General features: G+C 36.5%; 1 protein-coding gene and 1 long non-coding RNA gene across 2 annotated transcripts; both read right to left on the bottom strand.

Moving 5' to 3' along the window:
• Positions 1-3: 3 nt before the first annotated feature.
• LOC114540930 lies at positions 4-6,372 on the bottom strand. The gene is made up of 4 exons (XR_003689163.1): positions 6,227-6,372; positions 2,289-2,463; positions 1,324-1,428; positions 4-93 (listed from the first exon to the last, which is right to left on the bottom strand). It is a non-coding gene; the product is annotated as an uncharacterized LOC114540930 (long non-coding RNA).
• Positions 6,373-9,072: 2,700 nt separating this feature from the next.
• LOC114540929 (protogenin-like) lies at positions 9,073-17,867 on the bottom strand. Its single transcript, XM_028560928.1, has 7 exons — positions 17,809-17,867; positions 15,194-15,353; positions 14,226-14,330; positions 12,688-12,996; positions 10,936-11,220; positions 10,011-10,298; positions 9,073-9,378 (listed from the first exon to the last, which is right to left on the bottom strand). Exons 2-7 carry the CDS (start codon positions 15,216-15,218, stop codon positions 9,128-9,130), a joined length of 1,263 nt encoding a protein of 420 aa, XP_028416729.1. The 5' UTR covers positions 15,219-15,353; positions 17,809-17,867; the 3' UTR covers positions 9,073-9,127.
• Between the last annotated feature and the right edge of the window lie 1,849 nt (positions 17,868-19,716).

Below are 19,716 nucleotides of genomic sequence, written 5' to 3'. Positions count from 1 at the left end.
TGACAGAGCCGGTACATTCCAATGTTATAATGGTGTCTTTTGTCACATATGGGTAAGGTGTCGCTCTGTAAGATATGTTTGGTATCAGAGTTTCTTTAAAAGAGAAAAGAATAACCAATAATAACCAATGGCGTTGTTATTAAGGTAATACCGTATATTTAGTCTGTCAGCGTTCTTTTGATTGTGTAATTTTAACTGTTGGCCTTCATGGCGGCCTAATTTTTTTCTTCAAATATGGCGCCTAAGTTATCTTTTTATTTTAGTGTTAACCGTATGTAAGTGCCTGTCAAATCTTTGATCTTATTCACAGCCTCGTTCCCAGGCGCTTTAAATAGAATTAATATAGGAACACTACAGGCTTTTACATAGATCAGTGGCAAAGCTGAGCGAACGCGCAAGGAGTTTTAGGGAGGACGCGGAAAAGGAAGCATTTCTCCGTCGAGTCCTCCCCAAAATTCCTTGCGTGCTTGCTCTGCTTAGCTACTGATCTATGTAAAAGCCTGTAGTGTTCCTATATTTATTTTATTCAAAGCGCCTGGGAACGAGGCTGTCTTATCCGTGTAAAACATTGCCCGCGCGGATTTGGATTTTAATAGGGAGCATGAGCTCCCAACGACCTTGATGAATGTTCTGTCAAAAGTTACTGTCGGCAACAGAAATTCAATTATAACTTTTAGAGCGCACCACAACGTTGTGCTATTGGACATTTAGTGGCTTTAATTTAGCGCCATTATACTAAGTTCGGTATCCTCTTTCTATGCTCGGTATGATTTATTTCCTTCTTCTTACCTAAATCATAAGTTGGTCGATTCTGCAAAAGGTCAATTATCAATGCTACGCTACTGTTTAGAAGAAGACTTGTTTTACGTATTTTCAATTCCCACTGAGCAGAACATCTGGACTGAGTTTCGCATAATCTATAGACTAGACGTCAATTGGTTTTGTTGGGAAGACGTTTTATTTCAAATATTAAATATTTATTTCGTTTGACGTTTTTGTCCCCATGCATCAAGGCGTCAGCAGCTGTTAATGGACCTTTGGAAAATGTTTATTGTTCAAGTAATCAGGGGCCGGTTGTGTGAAGGCTGGATAGCGCTATCCACTGCATGGATAGAGATTTTTTCAACCGTTATAAAAATGCTTGAAAGGATTGCTTTAAAATTTCAGCTTTGGAACCAACAAATATTAATGAAGTCCTCGATTTAGGAATACTAAGATTTAATCAAAGTTACAGCAAACAACGGGCGATTTTAAACCACTATCCGGTGGATAGCGCTATCCGGCTTTCATACAACCAGTCCCAAGTATATAAGTTTGACTTACTAAAATGTTTTGACTGTACGTGATCTAAGCATCTACCACTGAGATCTTCATAAAGCGTCATAGCGAGTGGTAGTTGAATTATTGCCACAAAGAAAAAGATGTGACCTAAGAAAATTAGAAATTAATATATTTTTAGTCGAAGAGTCTTCAAAACGTGTTTGAAAGACAGATTTTTTTCTGTAAAACCACGGTTGATTTTTGCGATTGCTTTCCCTGATAATATGCATCGTCAAAAAAACTAATTTCTAGTAATAGGGAGTTATTATGCAGTCGTCATTGTAATTTTCGCAGTATTCTCTGCTAAATGAAGATCCGTCTTCAGTGAAATCATTTTGTGATAAAACCGCATGCATATAAATATGTGTGTTACTGCTCAAGTTAATATCTTGGTCATCTCACGATTTATTACGATATAACAATAGAGTTGATGCATGTTCGCGGGCATAAATGTGTTTTTGGCCAGACTCTGAACTCATTACTATTATTATTATATTAACTTTAAAAGGCAATTTTTGAATAAAAATTATGCAATGGGTAAAAACATTAGTCATTCTTCTGATTGGCTTAGATCAGCGAGCTAAAATATATTTCAGCCCGGCAAATCTATCGTTTTAGCCTGAAAAATATACGGCAATGTCCGCCAAAGTTAATATAATCTACAACACTTTTTCATTCTTTCTCAGTTAATGAACACCAAGGATTAGGCTGGTTACACCGGCTATTTCGACACAAATTATGCCGTAAATATATTCGCTGCATGCATGCGTTCATTTGTAAAATAGTATTGAAATATTTTACGATAGATCATGATTATGTGTGAAATACTGTTGTTTAAATAAAAGACATTCTATAATTGACTGTCCCATGCTATCGCAAAAATAATATATAATATTTCACAGAAGTATGCTCAAAAAGATGAAATTGAAGATAATTACGATTTGGATCGTAGGGATCAACACACTTACGCAAGTTCCAAATATAGTTTTCCATTAAATATCCGATAAGTTCAACGATTAGGTTTAGTTTGTGCCGTACTTGTTTTGTTGTGTGCGTCACAATAATATATCAACATCCGTTTTCATTGTTTCAGGATATCAGAATATTACCAGAATATCATTAAATTCTTTGACGTGCTTAATCCTAAAAAAAGTTCAAAAAATAATTAAATGACACAGGAGTGTGTTATGGACACCCGTCTTATCCGTCTCTGATACAGGTGATTAAGAAAAAACAAGCACATTTACGTATTATAAAAACGCTGTGGGATAAAAGGTCATCCATCTCTCAGAATTGTTACAATACTTCCGCAAGAGAATGACACCTCAATTTGAAAACAGCAACAACGGATCTCCAATAACGACAATGCAATTCTGGTACAACGATTCAAAGTTTCCTTTCAATGGGTTACAAAGACCTTACCACTGACGTCGTATTATTTGAGTCTATATCGGCGTGACAAAGAGAGTTAAACGTTTAACAATACGAACTATCAAATTAAGTAAAATTTGTTTGCGATAACTGATTGACGTTATTGTATATCACAGGCACCAAATAAATAAACTTAAAAAGAAAATAACAAAACTCTGACATGAAGTACTGCGCTCTCTAGTCTAATATTTCAACTTCCGTTTTTTCAATGCTAAATTAACATAAATAAACTCTCTTTGTATTATCTCTTTTGTACGTGCGGAAGTGGTCATGCAAGGCCCACATTCCACATTGGCGACAATCATATATTACAATTATTCAGAGCCTAGCTCGATACATAGCTAGCGAAAAAATATTTTTTTAACCCATATTTCCCCAGCTTGTATGGAAACTGTACCAATCCAAATCGTATCAAAGGTTTGTGATACTAAAATTTGAACTTGGTTGATTTACATTCCAGTTTGAGAAATCTAATCAAGTTGAAAACACGTTAATCATAATTCGTGTTTGATGGAATGAAAATCAAAATTGAGCAGAACTACAATCATGCTGAACTAACGACTGATCGAATCATATAATCGTGTGAATATTTTTCGTTTTGGGCCCGCTAAAATATCGAGTCAACGATAGTAATATAACCTCGCAAATTCCGGTTTCTATTCCTACGCCTAGCTGCCACATCCCCTTAAACCTCTTTAATCCAACCGAAAATCCACTTTCACTTTCAGCTGGATTTCCACTTACAGAGATATAGTTAACTTGCTAGCGAAATATTTGCGTATTTTCTTTAGAATTGGAACAGAGTGAATAAATTAGTTCAATATGACTGTTCTGTTCTGTAAAAGAAAATGTACATATATTTCACCAGCGAAATATTTTTCAGTACGTGAAAATCCACCCTTACCAGAACTTTTTTCGTCTGAGCTAATTCAGGTAAAGAAAGAAAACCTATTAAATAATCCATCAGTTACTTCGGCATCTCTCAGAAGAAACTGCGAATGTCCGCGATGTTATATAGTGCACAGTCTGTAATGCATAAAAGCAATGCTTTGTTTTAACCTCCTATATTTATGTTTGCGTGCAAAAATTCGGAAAATGTATAATATCAGGTAATTCGCTAATCGAATTGTATCAACGAACAGATGCGGAAAAGCCGCCTATCTATAGCATAGATTTACTCATTTACACTGTAAATCATTCTGAACTTCAACAAACAACTTACACGGGTATTGTCAGACCATCGTCTCCGCCGGCGTCTGGCACGAGCTTCAATTGCATATATATAATTACAGGATAAATCCTTCTTAAAAGGCCCCTTTTGACTTAAAGATATCTCTCTGTTTAGAACCATGCATTTGTGTTTGTGAAGTGCAAATAGTTAAGGCGAATTAATAATATTTACAAAATATTACAATTTTACCAAAATCTCAGTTTTATTTGCCCTCCTTTTCAACACATGCATAAATTTGGTGAAAATTTTACTTTCAAAATTTTGAAAATAGAAATGTGTTAAGAAGTGTCCACGCCATTCGAATAGACACGAAAATTGTGGGCTTAGTAGCATCGTCTCTATATTAATAATTATGAAATCGACAGAAAGAGCGTTGCCAAAATTTCTGAACTAAGAGGGACTCTTTAAATATAGCACCCACATGCAGGCCAAAATATTTTAGAACGGAGAATAGTTGAACTTTGTTTTCCGCTTTGCTTTTCCAAGAACATACTGTTTTTATGACGAGTACGTGAAGGAATGTTATATAAATCATAAAAGCTCGCTTGAAGGTTAAAGCCGGTTTTCCACTAGCGATATTTTTCGCGCGAAGCAACTTTACTCCTTTGTATTTGAGCATACTTTACTCCTTTGCAATTGAGAGCTCTGAAACAAAAGTAAAATGTCGCTGCGCGCGAAAACTATCGCTAGTAGAAAACCGGCTTAAGACGCCAACGATGAAGAGTTTTGACCCTAGCATCCGCCCTCTCAACTTGATCCAGCCCAGCAACCCTGTATTCAAATAATATATTGGCTCTTGTCCATAGGAAATGTTTGGCAAAAATTAAACATCGCCACATAATCGGTTTATATTTGTTGCAATAGCTGCATGTCATTCCGCGCGGTTCTAATATAAGCATGTAGGACGGGAACACGACGACGGCAGTTATCAATACAATGCTTCATTGAAAAGAAATGAATTTTTAAATACCTATATGGGAGTCTTAGACGTGATCTACGTTCTATATTTACAACGGCAAAACGTCGTTTATTACGTCCTATGTAAAACGTCAGCATTTCGGGACCCAGTGAGCGCTAGCTCGAATTAGGCTCTATAGAATTGTCCCTAAACGTAGAAACAATATTTTCATCGTCTTATATCTCAGTAAATTGGCACAGTTGACAATATAGAACAACGCTTTACCATAACATTAATCTAGAGGAGTATTCCAACCACGTCGTACATGTTGTCAACAACTAGTCCAAAAGTTACATGTACACTAACTATATGAATATAGTGCCGAAAAAAATCAAATATTTATGATTAGTATATTTGAGATTACAAGAAATTAAAATTAAGCCACATATCGAATAACATAATTGCCTAAACGCCTTTCGAACAACCGGCCCCATACAGGGTTCATGGATTGCGTGCATCAAGTTGACTCATTCAAGAGAGATGTAAGAGTGCTGTTTCATTTTGACTTATCCACCGTTTAAGCTAAACGGGGTTCATACAACCGGCCATACATAATTAAAACCATGAAATATCATTGAAAATATCTTCCCTACCTTCAGAGATACACAAGTTTGTTTTGAGATCCACTTAATTGTCATCGAGCCTTCAAATAAGAGCTTAGATGGCTAGATTGGTAACGAAGGCTAGCTAATGTTAGACGTCAGCCCGTGATATGTGAATGGTGATGTAAAACTGATTACAATCTGAACAAAGGATGCCTCCTCTTCTTCTATAACAATCAATCCGACGTACTGATTTCGTTTGCTCCTAACTCTCAATTGATTTAAGAACGCAAACTATAATCTATATATTGCAGCTTGTTTCCGCCTAGTAATGCTTGACCAGCTACACAGTTGCAATTTGTACAAACAGAAATTTGAAAATTCTGCACATGCTGGTATATTCAAATGGCAGTTTCGCAGTTCCCCTTTCTATTATCGCAATTGATCAGCCACATGCCAACTACGAGGTTTTAGCCAGACACGCCGGAATATAAACAAATATAATTTAATGACGATTACAAACTCTCTGAGTAACTTTCAGAGTAATTCCTTGTTTGCATCATTAAGTTATATCAATTGTTTAGAAATGTCGCAAGGATGCTCTATAACATGCTTGCAGTGTAATGAATGGTAGAGTAAACGCGATACAAGTTTATAGCTATTAAATATCGCCCTATTGCAGAAAGTGTCACAGTAAACAATCTCGTTAGTGAAGTCGCTATAAAACGAGTCATATATTCATACCTTTTTCGAATTTGGATAAATACTCCGCTGTTAATACGACAAAGCTTCTTGTTATTTAGGGCTACTAAGAGCGATTAGATATATCTGTCTTCCGTTTCAATTAATTTGCATGCGAAGTATGCAAAGTCTTCTCATAACAAGCACCCACGCGGCCAGGAAGTTTATAGTATACTCGGCCACCAGATCACATTACTTGCATAGCTATGTGTGTTGTGTTCAAGTGAAAAAACTTCCTCAAAGTAGCTAGAATCTTGTAACGTCTTCAAACTTTACTAAAACACGAAGTACTAAATCAGGGACATACGAGAATTGTGACTCAATTGTAGCCTATAACAAGACGTCTGTTCTGGCGTTAACTCCGGCGTGCCTATCACGCGAGTCTTTAATACAAAGCTATGGAACATAAACAATACAGTTCATACTCATTTATATGCCTTGCGAATTAACCTAAATGTTGTTCGATCTCGAAATTCAGAAGCACATCGTACTTTAAATATATATATGCTATATTATAATCTTAACATTGAACTTAACAAACAGCATCAAAAGAACGGTTTATTTCTTCCTAGTCTTGGAGGAATTGAACTCGCGCATCGGAAAATTAGCCAAAGCTATTCACCATAACTCTGGTAGGTGTGTTTATATCACTATGCAAACGTACAAGAATATCGTTATATAAAAATTCATGTTGTATTGTACATATTTTACTATGCCTGCATTTCAGTTTGAAAAACGAGCATCACAAGTCGTAACGCGTAAATAGCAATGCGAAAATAACAAATATACCATATTCTTCCTATGGCTATTTTACTCTTTCCAGTGAATTCAAAACAACATTGTAACATGCGACTGTTTGCAGAACCGGTGAGCTGCCTGCGTTATTCACATGCAAGTGATGCAACTGTCAATTCACTTATAATAGTTTCGGACAATAAGGCGGAAAATATATTACCCTCGACTTCACCCTCGACATTGCCGACTCTCGACCCTCGACTTGCTACCATCGACCCAACCCAAACTCAGTTGTTATCAACATTGAACAATATTGTTGACACTGAATCGGGTGTAACAATATTGTTCAATGTTGATAACAACTCTGAACAATGTGGGCGGCACAACATTGCTCCATCCTGTTTATATCAACTTGCATCAACCTGAGCGTTTTTAGGCGTGTAGACATTAGACAGAACTGTGACGTAGGTAGAAACGGTCACATACACATGTCAAATACTATAGTATACTTCGCGCCTAAACACACTTGCGAAGACGAAAAATAATAAAAAAAAACCTAGGCGCATTTTCAACTTCGTCGCTCACGCCGGAGCAATAAAGTGAATCCGACTAGGTCTCCAAGGTAGTTGATCGGTGTGGAGAACGAAGCGAAAATTTGTTTGCTTATTTTAGAGTGGGAAGCCTGACCGGGTTGCTTACGAGGTTCACCTGGGCCGTAGCTTTAATTCCGGGAGAGGAGTGTATTCATATATTAATGTTTGTCTAATGCATGAACAAGAGCGTACAAAAGATTTCAGGGGTCGGTTGTGCGAAGGCTACCCACCAGATTGTGATCTTTTCAACCGTTTTAAAAATGCTCGAAAAGCGATGAAATTTGATCTTTGGAACCAACAATTGGTAAAGAGGATCTTCGATTTAGAAATACTAAGATTTAATTAAAGTGATAGAAAACAACGGGCGATTTTAAAGTCGTTATGAAAATACACCGCTCAAATAAAGCTTCTAGCTACGGCCCTGTTGCTTAGTACTTGTCTAAATCAATGAGACATAATTCTGTCATAATGAATTAAGCATAAATTAGTGCTTGTAATAACCGAGACTTCATATCGCCTGCGAGTCTTCGATCACCGAAATAAATCGTCACTATTATAATGATAAATATCATGTTACGCATAAAATACCTTTAAAAAATAGGCAAACACGGAACGTCCGCTGGGATCAACTTTCCAAAAACTTGCCTTGACATGCAGCAATACTCAGCAATACGGTTGAGAGCCTTTGAAGTTTAACTGCAAATTAACTTACTTTAAAATTCATGCAGCAAAAAGGATGTCATCTTGGAATTTATGCTTACGTAATATTGAACTTTTTGAAGACCTGTAAGTCGGATATATTTAAGTAAAAACATGTGTTTTTAAAATCCTTTGCGTGATCGGTGAATGTGACGTAAGATGTGTAAGATAAATACCAAAAATTAATTGGCATTAGAGTAAATTGGCATTTCAAGTTCGTAAATATATCATCTGTTATTTCAGAGTTAAACAAAGGTGTATTATTATATTTGCCTACTTTGTGTTGAATACAAAATCAGTGTGGCAATGGTCTAAAACCGAAATACGCGGAATTAGGAGCAAAGTTAAATTATTTTGTCATTTTGTGTTTCCAATATTCGACATTATAGATGCATGCGAAACTGAGAGGGAATATACGAATATTAGGCCAAAATTTTCGTTGAACGTTTCAATGTTGTAAATATGTTTTGCCAGAAATACAAGCATCTGTAACACTATCAATGAAATTAAAACTCTAGTTTTCCTAACGTTCGATCAACACATTTTTGGACGCCAGCAGAACAATTGTGTTTGCGAAACAGGTAAATAATCTCTTGCAGAAGCAAGCTGTGATATTTGTAGCATAATATATCATTATGCGCATGTTCAGTATTATGAAGTCTCGGAAAGATATTCTTCATACAGACCTCGGAAAGATTTTCTTATATAGACTGTTGATTTGCAACAAAATTACAATAATTACAAAAATCGCAGGTATAATGAGATTATAAGAAAATTATGAATTGACCGGTGGTTGTCCTTTTAAACGGTTGTATAAACTACCATGCAAAAGTTAACCTAAAATTAAACCACCTTGTGTATGTAAACTGTTTGTCTCTTAATGTATGTTATTAGCTGGATTGACGGCAAATTTCACTGCTTTGTCGTTCTGCGAAAATTTCACTGCTGTGATATTCTGTGATTTTGCCACTCTTCGTTCGTGTCTTGTCAAGAGATAAACGGCAATGAGAACAAATATCGCACCGGCTATTATTCCAACGATCAAAACAACGACTATTGTCAAAGTAAAGTTTCTCGCATCTTTGCTTTTTGCTCCTGTATTGTCATCTTCAGATTTCTCATCACGATCTAATAAGAAAATTCGGCATGTATTTAATATAATAACACGCTAATTTGCAAAAACAGCCTGTAGTTCTGCAGTTCTATAGCCTGAGCTTTTTTAGTCTCGTAGTGGTTGTAAAATTTTAAATTCGCCGATTTTTGCTTTTTAAGCCCACACGCATGAATGGAATGATCAGACTGAAAGTACAGCTACGCTTTTCGAAGAAAGTTATTTCTGGTCACTAGAACCACGGGAGAAAAGCATAACCTTAAACAACGTGCATGCGAAATATAATTGTCATAATTATCTCGGGAAACATTCAGACTCTTGGGAAAAAAAACTCACTATTTCCCTCGGGAGCATACATTAAATGTATCATTATGTAACAATAGGTTAATTATAAAGGTCGTATTTAATTTTCATTTATCCACCGTTTAAGCTGGGCTTAAACGGCCTGATATACAACCGTCCCCAGTGATGCATGCCTTTAAAGACCAAATACGAAAAATAAGTTTAATTTGTGGACTGCTAGGCATTCCATTTCTTCATTTCATCATTCACATATAGCCTACGTCATAGATCCGCCATAGCTATACTTCTCCTATTCATGCACGGCTGTCGGCGGTACCATGACAATCACATTATGATCACAACTCACCATTTATTTTAAAATGTATCCATTTACTTGAAATTCCTTTTGTTCCATTACCAAAGCCGAAAACTGATACACTATAATTTGCATCTGGTGAAAGATGCCTCAGAACCACAGAATAGGTTACACTTAAAGTGTCGATTTGGAAAGAATGTGTTGCGTTTCTCACATTTACTCTGTAACCAAAGATTTTATCGTATTTTTCCTCACGTTGTTGCACGAGAAACCACTGGATGCCAACTGAAGTTTTGGACAAGATAACAACCTGAATATTTTTTGGCGCAGGAATCAAATCTAAAAGCAGTTCAAATATAAAATATAAAAGTTTGCACATATATTGTTCTACCATACAATTTTACCGAATTGTGTCTTGAGACACATTGCACATGCGCCCTGAATCTTCCAGTCGAGTGTCGTAATAAAATCCACACTTTCACCTCATTCATAATTATCTGTATGCCGTAGGAATCATATTTGCTTTATTTTTGAATGACTTGTACAATAATTTTTTTATGTTTGGTCATATTTACCAAATAGTTACAAACTTGAAAATAATCGGTAAGAAAAAATGGCAATGGAGTTGCACAAGTGTTGAATATAAAAATTTTGGTTCTGGTATGTAAACTGATTATCATACCGACCGTCAAAAATGCCACCGGCCATCTATAGTTTGCAAATGCGATGATGAAAATGTAACGTAATCATACTAACGGCGATTCAACGAAAAATGCCATAAAGAAAAAGCCTAAAAAACTAAAGGTCCCAGGTGCAATCTTGTAAATAAATTACTCATGTCGGAAATTAATATTCTAAAATTATTGATTTTTTTTATATTCATGTTAGGTTTGGCATTTAAATCCAGCGGAATCTAGTTGGTCTTCTTCAGTTAGCGAATGGATTAATTTCACCATAAAAGCAATACGCAACATACCTAATGATGAAAAGTTGTACAATACAGCATAACCATCACTATACTGTGTGAACCCACGTATTGAAAGGATATAATTTGATTTTGGAGCTAAGTCAGGAAACACGACGTGGTTGGTATCATTTGCTGATATGAAACTTAATTTTCTTTTTCGGCTGGTTAGAATCAGCTTGTATCCCAGTAAAACGCCGTTTATTTTTGGTTTTGAAGAAATCTTTTCCCATCTAATCACTGCTTCTTTGGAGGTGATCTTTGCAAGGTGAATATTATTTGGCCTTGGAAGTCGATCTAAAATAAAAAATTCTAATCGTTTAGTAGGTCTAAAAAAGTAGGGAATTGACAAAAAAGAGCAGTTTTCAGTGGGTGGATGATATAAATCACGGATACAGGAAGCGAACCAAATGCCTGTCGCGGCGTGAAAATACTAGCTAACTAATCATTATCAGTCTAGAATTTGCAAACCCGGGCAAATCTTCATTTGCTGACCTCTAGCAAGGAGACAAATAGTTTGGGTGGAAATAAACTCCCCGAAAGCCAAATTATCATAAATATTAAGTAAAGGCCTATTCAAAGGTAAATATGTGATTGAACTTGAATAATTTTACTACATTTATACTATATTTTTAGCATTCAAATGTATTCCTATGCATGTATATAACGTGAATGTTTTTTGGGTTTCTGGCAAATATATTTCAAAACCTATGCTGGGGACACCTTGCCTATACCTTCGTCATATCTTTAAATTGAAAATAGAAAGCTGATTGGCTGTCGTTTAAAAAGAGCCAATCAGCTTTCTATTTTGAATTGAAAACTATGACGAAGGTATAGGCAAGGTGTCCCCAGCATAGGTTTTGAAATATATTTGCCAGAAACCATAAAAACATTCACGTTTTATACATGCATATAGGAATACATTTGAATGCTAAAAATATAGCATAAATGTAGTAAAATTATTCAAGTTCAATGTGTTGTACTTTTTTTTTCTTATTCGCCATATTTTTACGAAATATTTGCGGTTTTGTGAAGGTGTTTGAGTCAACCGTCGTGCGTTTTTAGCTTATTTGGCGTGAGAGTTGCCAACCTTGTCATAATATAAGACTGTTCAGACAACATGAGCGTAGCGCGAGGTCAGTAAGATCAGTTCTCGGCCGCCTATGGTTTCACTAAAGAAAAGAAGCGTAGCGGAAACTACTGTGGTTCAAGTTGCTTAACGGGACGGACTAATTTGAACTGATTTGGAAGTTACGCTTTCTTACACAAGGCCGTGTATACTTGTAGTATAACCATATACAATTTTCATAGTATACCGTATAACAATATGAGGGTCAGTCGATTATGATTTTTGGCACTTCGCTCTCGATGCGGGTAAGTTCTAGAGGTTTTAAAGGGTCTTAATTTCGAGTGGAATAATACACACTTCAAATTCAAGCCAGGAACAGTTGAAGTAAAAATGAGTCAATTATCGGTCCTCCGGCAGGATGGACTATTCGCAGAAATCCAACAACTATACAACTATATGAGAACCTATATACAGGATGTATAACCGCAAAAATTTCAATCCAGATTTAATCCGCAAATTAATATTTTTTGTGGTTTGATACGATTTTTGTGGTTTGACACAAAGTAAATTTAGTTCTTTATGAACGAATCTTCCAGTTTTATGACCTAAATGTCCATTACTTCGAAAATCACACAAACTGCTATTTACATGTGACTGAACAAAATTAACAAGTAAGCTAGACTAATGAAACTTACTTTCAACGCGAAAGCTCAATCGAGCGGCGTTACATGGCGCTTTACTTGCAGTAAGAACACACATGAATTTATCGTCTTTGGTAACCCCAGTGACTGTAACACTGCAGGAGAGAATTTTATAACGAAGTACTTTTTCAACTTCACATTTGTGTAGGTAATTATTGTTCTTAAGAAATTCCACCCTTGTCATATATCCTTGGTTTAGGGGGTTAATCTTGACCGAGCCGGTACATTCCAATGTTATAATGGTGTTTTTTGTCACATATGGGTAAGGTGTCGCTCTGTAAGATATGTTTGGTATCAGAGTTTCTTTAAAAGAGAAAAGAATAACCAATAATAACCAATGGCGTTGTTATTAAGGTAATACCGTATATTTAGTCTGTCAGCGTTCTTTTGATTGTGTAATTTTAACTGTTGGCCTTCATGGCGGCCTAATTTTTTTCTTCAAATATGGCGCCTAAGTTATCTTTTTATTTTAGTGTTAACCGTATGTAAGTGCCTGTCAAATCTTTGATCTTATTCACAGCCTCGTTCCCAGGCGCTTTAAATAGAATTAATATAGGAACACTACAGGCTTTTACATAGATCAGTGGCAAAGCTGAGCGAACGCGCAAGGAGTTTTAGGGAGGACGCGGAAAAGGAAGCATTTCTCCGTCGAGTCCTCCCCAAAATTCCTTGCGTGCTTGCTCTGCTTAGCTACTGATCTATGTAAAAGCCTGTAGTGTTCCTATATTTATTTTATTCAAAGCGCCTGGGAACGAGGCTGTCTTATCCGTGTAAAACATTGCCCGCGCGGATTTGGATTTTAATAGGGAGCATGAGCTCCCAACGACCTTGATGAATGTTCTGTCAAAAGTTACTGTCGGCAACAGAAATCAATTATAACTTTTAGAGCGCACCACAACGTTGTGCTATTGGACATTTAGTGGCTTTAATTTAGCGCCATTATACTAAGTTCGGTATCCTCTTTCTATGCTCGGTATGATTTATTTCCTTCTTCTTACCTAAATCATAAGTTGGTCGATTCTGCAAAAGGTCAATTATCAATGCTACGCTACTGTTTAGAAGAAGACTTGTTTTACGTATTTTCAATTCCCACTGAGCAGAACATCTGGACTGAGTTTCGCATAATCTATAGACTAGACGTCAATTGGTTTTGTTGGGAAGACGTTTTATTTCAAATATTAAATATTTATTTCGTTTGACGTTTTTGTCCCCATGCATCAAGGCGTCAGCAGCTGTTAATGGACCTTTGGAAAATGTTTATTGTTCAAGTAATCAGGGGCCGGTTGTGTGAAGGCTGGATAGCGCTATCCACTGCATGGATAGAGATTTTTTCAACCGTTATAAAAATGCTTGAAAGGATTGCTTTAAAATTTCAGCTTTGGAACCAACAAATATTAATGAAGTCCTCGATTTAGGAATACTAAGATTTAATCAAAGTTACAGCAAACAACGGGCGATTTTAAACCACTATCCGGTGGATAGCGCTATCCGGCTTTCATACAACCGGTCCCAAGTATATAAGTTTGACTTACTAAAATGTTTTGACTTTATGGTAGCTAAGCATCTACCACTGAGATCTTTATAAAGCGTCCTAGCGAGCGGTAGTTGAATTGTTGCCACAAGGAAAAAGATGTGACCTAAGAAAATTAGAAATTAATATATTTTTAGTCGAAGAGTCTTCAAAACGTGTTTGAAAGACAGATTTTCATTTTCTGTAAAACCACGGTTGATTTTTGCAATTGCTTTCTCTGACAATATGCATCGTCAAAAAAATTAATTTCTAATAATAGGGAGTTATCATGCAGTCGTCATTGTAGTTTTCGCAGTATTTTCTGCTAAACGAAGATCCGTCTTTAGTGCAATCATTTTCTGTTAAAACTGCATGCATATAAATATGTGCGTTACTGCTCAAGTCAATACCTTGGTCAGTTGACGATTTATCATGATATAACAACAGAGTTGATGTTCGCGGGCATAAATGTGTTTTTGGCCCGACTCTAAACTCATTACTATTATTATTATATTAACTTTAAAGGGCAATTTTTGTATAAAAATTATGCAATGGGTAAAAACTTTAATCATTCTTCTGCTGATTGGCTTGGATCAGCGAGCTAAAATATTTTTCAGCCTGGCAAATTTATCATTTTAGCCCGCAAAAAACACCGCAATGCCTGTCAAAGTTAATATAGTCTACAACACTTTTGCATTCTTTCTCAGTTAATGCATGAACACCAAAGATTAGGCTGGCTACATTATTTCGACCCAGATTATGCGGTAAATATTCGCTGCATGCATGCGTTCATTTGTAAAATAGTATATTGAAATATTCTTACGATATATCATGATTATGTGTGAAATACCGTTGTTTAAATAAAAGCCATCCTACCATTGACTGCCCCATGCCATCGCAAAAATAATATATAATATTTCACAGAAGTATGCTCAAAAAGATGAAATTGAAGATAATTACGATTTGGATCGTAGGAATCAACACACTTACGCAAGTTCCAAATATAGTTTTCCATTAAAAATCCGATAAGTTCAACGATTAGGTTTAGTTTGTGTCGTACTTGTTTTGTTGTGTGCGTCACAATAATATATCAACATCCGTTTTCATTCAGGTGACCAGATTATCATTAAATTCTTTGACGTGCTTAATCCTAAAAATGAAGTTCAAAAAATAATTAAATGACACAGGAGTGTGTTATGGACACCCGTCTTATCCGTCTCTGATACAGGTGATTAAGAAAAAACAAGCACATTTACGTATTATAGAAACGCTATGGGATAAAAGGTCATCCATCTCTCAGAATTGTTACAATACTTCCGCAAGAGAATGACACCTCAATTTGAAAACAGCAACAACGGATCTCCAATAACGACAATGCAATTCTGGTACAACGATTCAAAGTTTCCATTCAATGGGTTACAAAGACATTACCACTGACGTCGTATTATTTGAGTCTATATCGGCGTGACTAAGAGAGTTAGACGTTTAACAATACGAAATATCAAATTAAGTAAAATTTGTTTGCGATAACTGATTGACGTTATTGTATATCACAGGCACCAAATAAATAAACTTAAAAAGAAAACAACAAAACTCTTACATGAAGTACTGCGCTCTCTGGGCTAATATTTCAACTTCCGTTTTTTCAATGCTAAATTAACATAAATAAACTCTCTTTGTATTATCTGTTTTGTACGTGCGGAAGTGGTCATGCAAGGCCCACATTCCATATTGGCGACAATCATATATTACAATTATTCAGAGCCTAGCTCGATACATAGCTAGCGAAAAAATAATTTTTTAACCCATATTTCTCCAGCTTGTATGGAAACTGTACCAATCCAAATCGTATCAAAGGTTTGTGATAATAAAATTTGAATTTGGTTGATTTACATTCCAGTTTGAGAAATCTAATCAAGTTGAAAACACGTTAATCATAATTCGTGTTTGATGGAATGAAAGTCAAAATTGAGCAGAACTGCAATCATGCTGAACTAAAGACTGAATCATATAATCGTGTGAATATTTTTCGTTTTTGGGCCCGCTAAAATATCGAGTCAACAATAGTAATATAACCTCGCAAATTCCGGTTTCTATTCCTACGCCTAGCTGCCACATCCCCTTAAACCACTTTAATCCAACGGAAAATCCACTTTCACTTTCAGCTGGATTTCCACTTACAGAGATATAGTTAACTTGCTAGCGAAATATTTGCGTATTTTCTTTAGAATTTGAACAGAGTGAATAAATTAGTTCAATATGATTGTTCTCTTCTGTAAAAGAAAATGTACAAATATTTCACCAGCGAAATATTTTTCTGTACGTGAAAATCCACCCTTACCAGAACTTTTTTCGTCTGAGCTAATTCAGGTAAAAAAAGAAAACCTATTAAATAATCCATCAGTTACTTCGGCATCTCTCAGAAGAAACTGCGAATGTGCGCGATGTTATATAGTGCACAGTCCGTAATGCATAAAGCAATGCTTTGTTTTAACCTCCTATATTTATGTTTGCGTGCAAAAATTCGGAAAATGTGTAATATCAGGTAATTCGCTAATCGAATTGTATCAACGAACAGATGCGGAAAAGCCGCCTATCTAGCATAGATTTACTCATTTACACTGTAAATCATTCTGAACTTCAACAAACAACTTAGTCTCATTTGACAGCACGGGTATTGTCAGACCATCGTCTCCGCCGGCGTCTGGCACGAGCTTCAATTGCATATAATTACAGGATAAATCCTTCTTAAAAGGCCCCTTTTGACTTAAAGATATCTCTCTGTTTAGAACCATGCATTTGTGTTTGTGAAGTGCAATAGTTAAGGCGAATTAATAATATTTACAAAATATTACAATTTTACCAAAATCTCAGTTTTATTTGCCCTCCTTTTCAACACATGCATAAATTTGGTGAAAATTTTACTTTCAAAATTTTGAAAATAGAAATGTGTTAAGAAGTGGCCACGCCATTCGAATAGACACGAAAATTGTGGGCTTAGTAGCATCGTCTCTATATTAATAATTATGAAATCGACAGAAAGAGCGTTGCCAAAATTTCTGAACTAAGAGGGACTCTTTAAATATGATACCCACATGCAGGCCAAATTGTTTTAGAAGAATGGAGAATAGTTGAACTTTGTTTTCCGCTGTGCTTTTTTTATGCTGTTTTTATGACGAGTACGTGAACATGCTGTTTTTATGACGATTACGTGAAGGAATGTTATATAAATCATAAAAGCTCGCTTGAAGGTTAAAGCCGGTTTTCCACTAGCGATATTTTTCTGGCGAAGCAACTTTACTCCTTTGTATTTGAGCATACTTTACTCCTTTGCAATTGAGAGCTCTGAAACAAAAGTAAAATGTCGCTGCGCGCGAAAAATATTGCTAGTAGAAAACCGGCTTAAGACGCCAACGATGAAGAGTTTTGACCCTAGCATCCGCCCTCTCAACTTGATCCAGCCCAGCAACCCTGTATTCAAATAATATATTGGCTCTTGTCCATAGGAAATGTTTGGCGAAAATTAAACATGCATATCAGCAGAAAGTGTCACAGTAAACAATCTCGTTAGTGAAGTCGCTATAAAACGAGTCATATATTCATACCTTTTTCGAATTTTGATAAATACTCCGCTGTTAATACGACAAAGCTTCTTGTTATTTAGGGCTACTAACCAGGAAGTTTATAGTATATATACTTGGCCACCGGATCACATTACTTGCAAAGTTATGTGTGTTGTGTTAAAGTGAAAAAACTTCCCCAAAGTACAATCTTTTAACGTCTTCTAACTTAGGAACACAAAGTACTAAATTAGGGACATACGAGAATTGTGACTCAATTGTAGCCTATAACAAGACATCTGTTCTGGCGTTAACTCCGGCGTGCCTATATCACGTGAGCCTTTAATACAAAGCTTTGGAACATAAACAATACAGTTCATACTCATTTATATGCCTTGCGAACCTAAATGTTGTTCGATCTCGAAATTCAGAAGCACATCGTACTTTAAATATATATATGCTATATTATAACCTTAAAATTGAACTTAATCAAACAGCATCAAAAGAACGGTTTATTTCTTCCTCTTGGAGGAATTGCCGTATCATGCGAGCGAAATCAACTCGCGCATCGGAAAATTAGCCAAAGCTATTCAACACAACTCTGGTAGGTGTGTTTATATCACTATGCAAACGTACAAGAATATTGTTACGTAAAAATTTATGTTGTATTGTACATATTACACTATGCATGCGTTTCAGTTTGAAAAACAAGCATCACAAGTCGTAACGCGTAAATAGCAATGCGAAAATAACAAATATACCATATTCTTCCTATGGCTATTTTACTCTTTCTAGTGAATTCAAAACAACATTGTAACATGCAACTGTTTGCAGAACCGGTGAGCTGCCTGCGTTATTCACATGCAACTGTCAATTCACTTATGATAGTTTCGAACAATAAGGCATAAAATATATTACCCTCGACTTCACCCTCGACATTGCCGATTGTATAATTCGATAAAAATCGACCCTCGACTTTACCCTCGACTTTACCCTCGACCTCACTCTCGACCCTCGACTTGCTACCCTCGACCCTCGACCCTTGACCAAAACCCAAACTCAGGCCCCCTTTACACGAGCCCGGGCTGGCTGCCAACCCGGGTTGGTGAGCCAACCCGTCAACCCGTCTGCGAATAAATTACTAGTTGCGTTTACACGATAGCCGGGTTGCGGCTTCACACTTCGCCAACCCGGGTAACCCTTCTCGAGACCCGGGTTGACCCGGGTTGGCTTGGTGTAAAGGTGTGAAAATTGTGCTAAATTCCTCATGTAAACACGGGTTGGCTTGAGCCGGGTTCGTATAAACTGCGGCATATGGACTTTGGAAGCAAATATTCTGTCACACACGCATATCATATTGCATTGAGCGCGCGTAACTTCTCTCCGCTATAGTATGGCAAGCAAAAGTAAAACCGCTCGAACGGACAAAAATGTCTCAAAAAAGCGCAACAGTTTCAGTGGTCGCCCAAATAGTCGAACATTTGATATTGTGTTTAAAACAGTCGACTTAAACTCGGATGTTGTTGTAGATAATATACAACAGCATCACACCGTGCATTTGAATAGCTGCTAAAAACAAAAGCAAAACTGCAGAGTTAGAAACAATAACTTTCCTTCGTTTATCGCCAGTGTTGTTGCCATTTGTTGTCCGCCAATTTACACTCTGCTTCAGGCTATCACTCGGAAATATTCCCTAGCCAGCCCGGGTTGGGAATTGCTGACCCGGGTTGGCGAGAATGGTCTTCAACCCGGGTCCGTGTAAACACGATAAAAATATAATCACCTGTGGCGCACCAACCCGGGTTGAAAATCAGCCTGGGCTCGTGTAAATGGGGCCTCAGTTGTTATCAACACTGAACAATATTGTTGACACTGAATCGGGTGTAACAATATTGTTCAATGTTGATAACAACTCTGAACAATGTGGGCAGCACAACATTGCTCCATCCTGTT

Source organism: Dendronephthya gigantea, unplaced genomic scaffold (genome assembly GCF_004324835.1).
Source record: "Dendronephthya gigantea isolate DGI-Jeju-01 unplaced genomic scaffold, DenGig_1.0 000255F, whole genome shotgun sequence".
In the NCBI taxonomy this organism is placed as follows: domain Eukaryota; kingdom Metazoa; phylum Cnidaria; class Anthozoa; order Malacalcyonacea; family Nephtheidae; genus Dendronephthya; species Dendronephthya gigantea.
The sequence above is the reverse complement of the archived record's forward strand: the minus strand, read 5'-3'. Positions and strand labels throughout refer to the sequence as shown.

What these genes read in the sequence shown, in the direction of transcription:
- LOC114540929 (XM_028560928.1), bottom strand. Translation starts at nt 15,218, where the DNA reads ATGGAAAACTATATTTGGAACTTGC. An exon ending in CATAAAGTCAAAACATTTTA is followed by an intron (nt 12,997 to 14,225) that starts GTAAGTCAAACT and finishes TCTCTTTTAAAG; the next exon opens with AAACTCTGATACCAAACATA. An exon ending in GTACAACTTTTCATCATTAG is followed by an intron (nt 10,299 to 10,935) that starts GTATGTTGCGTA and finishes AACTGCTTTTAG; the next exon opens with ATTTGATTCCTGCGCCAAAA.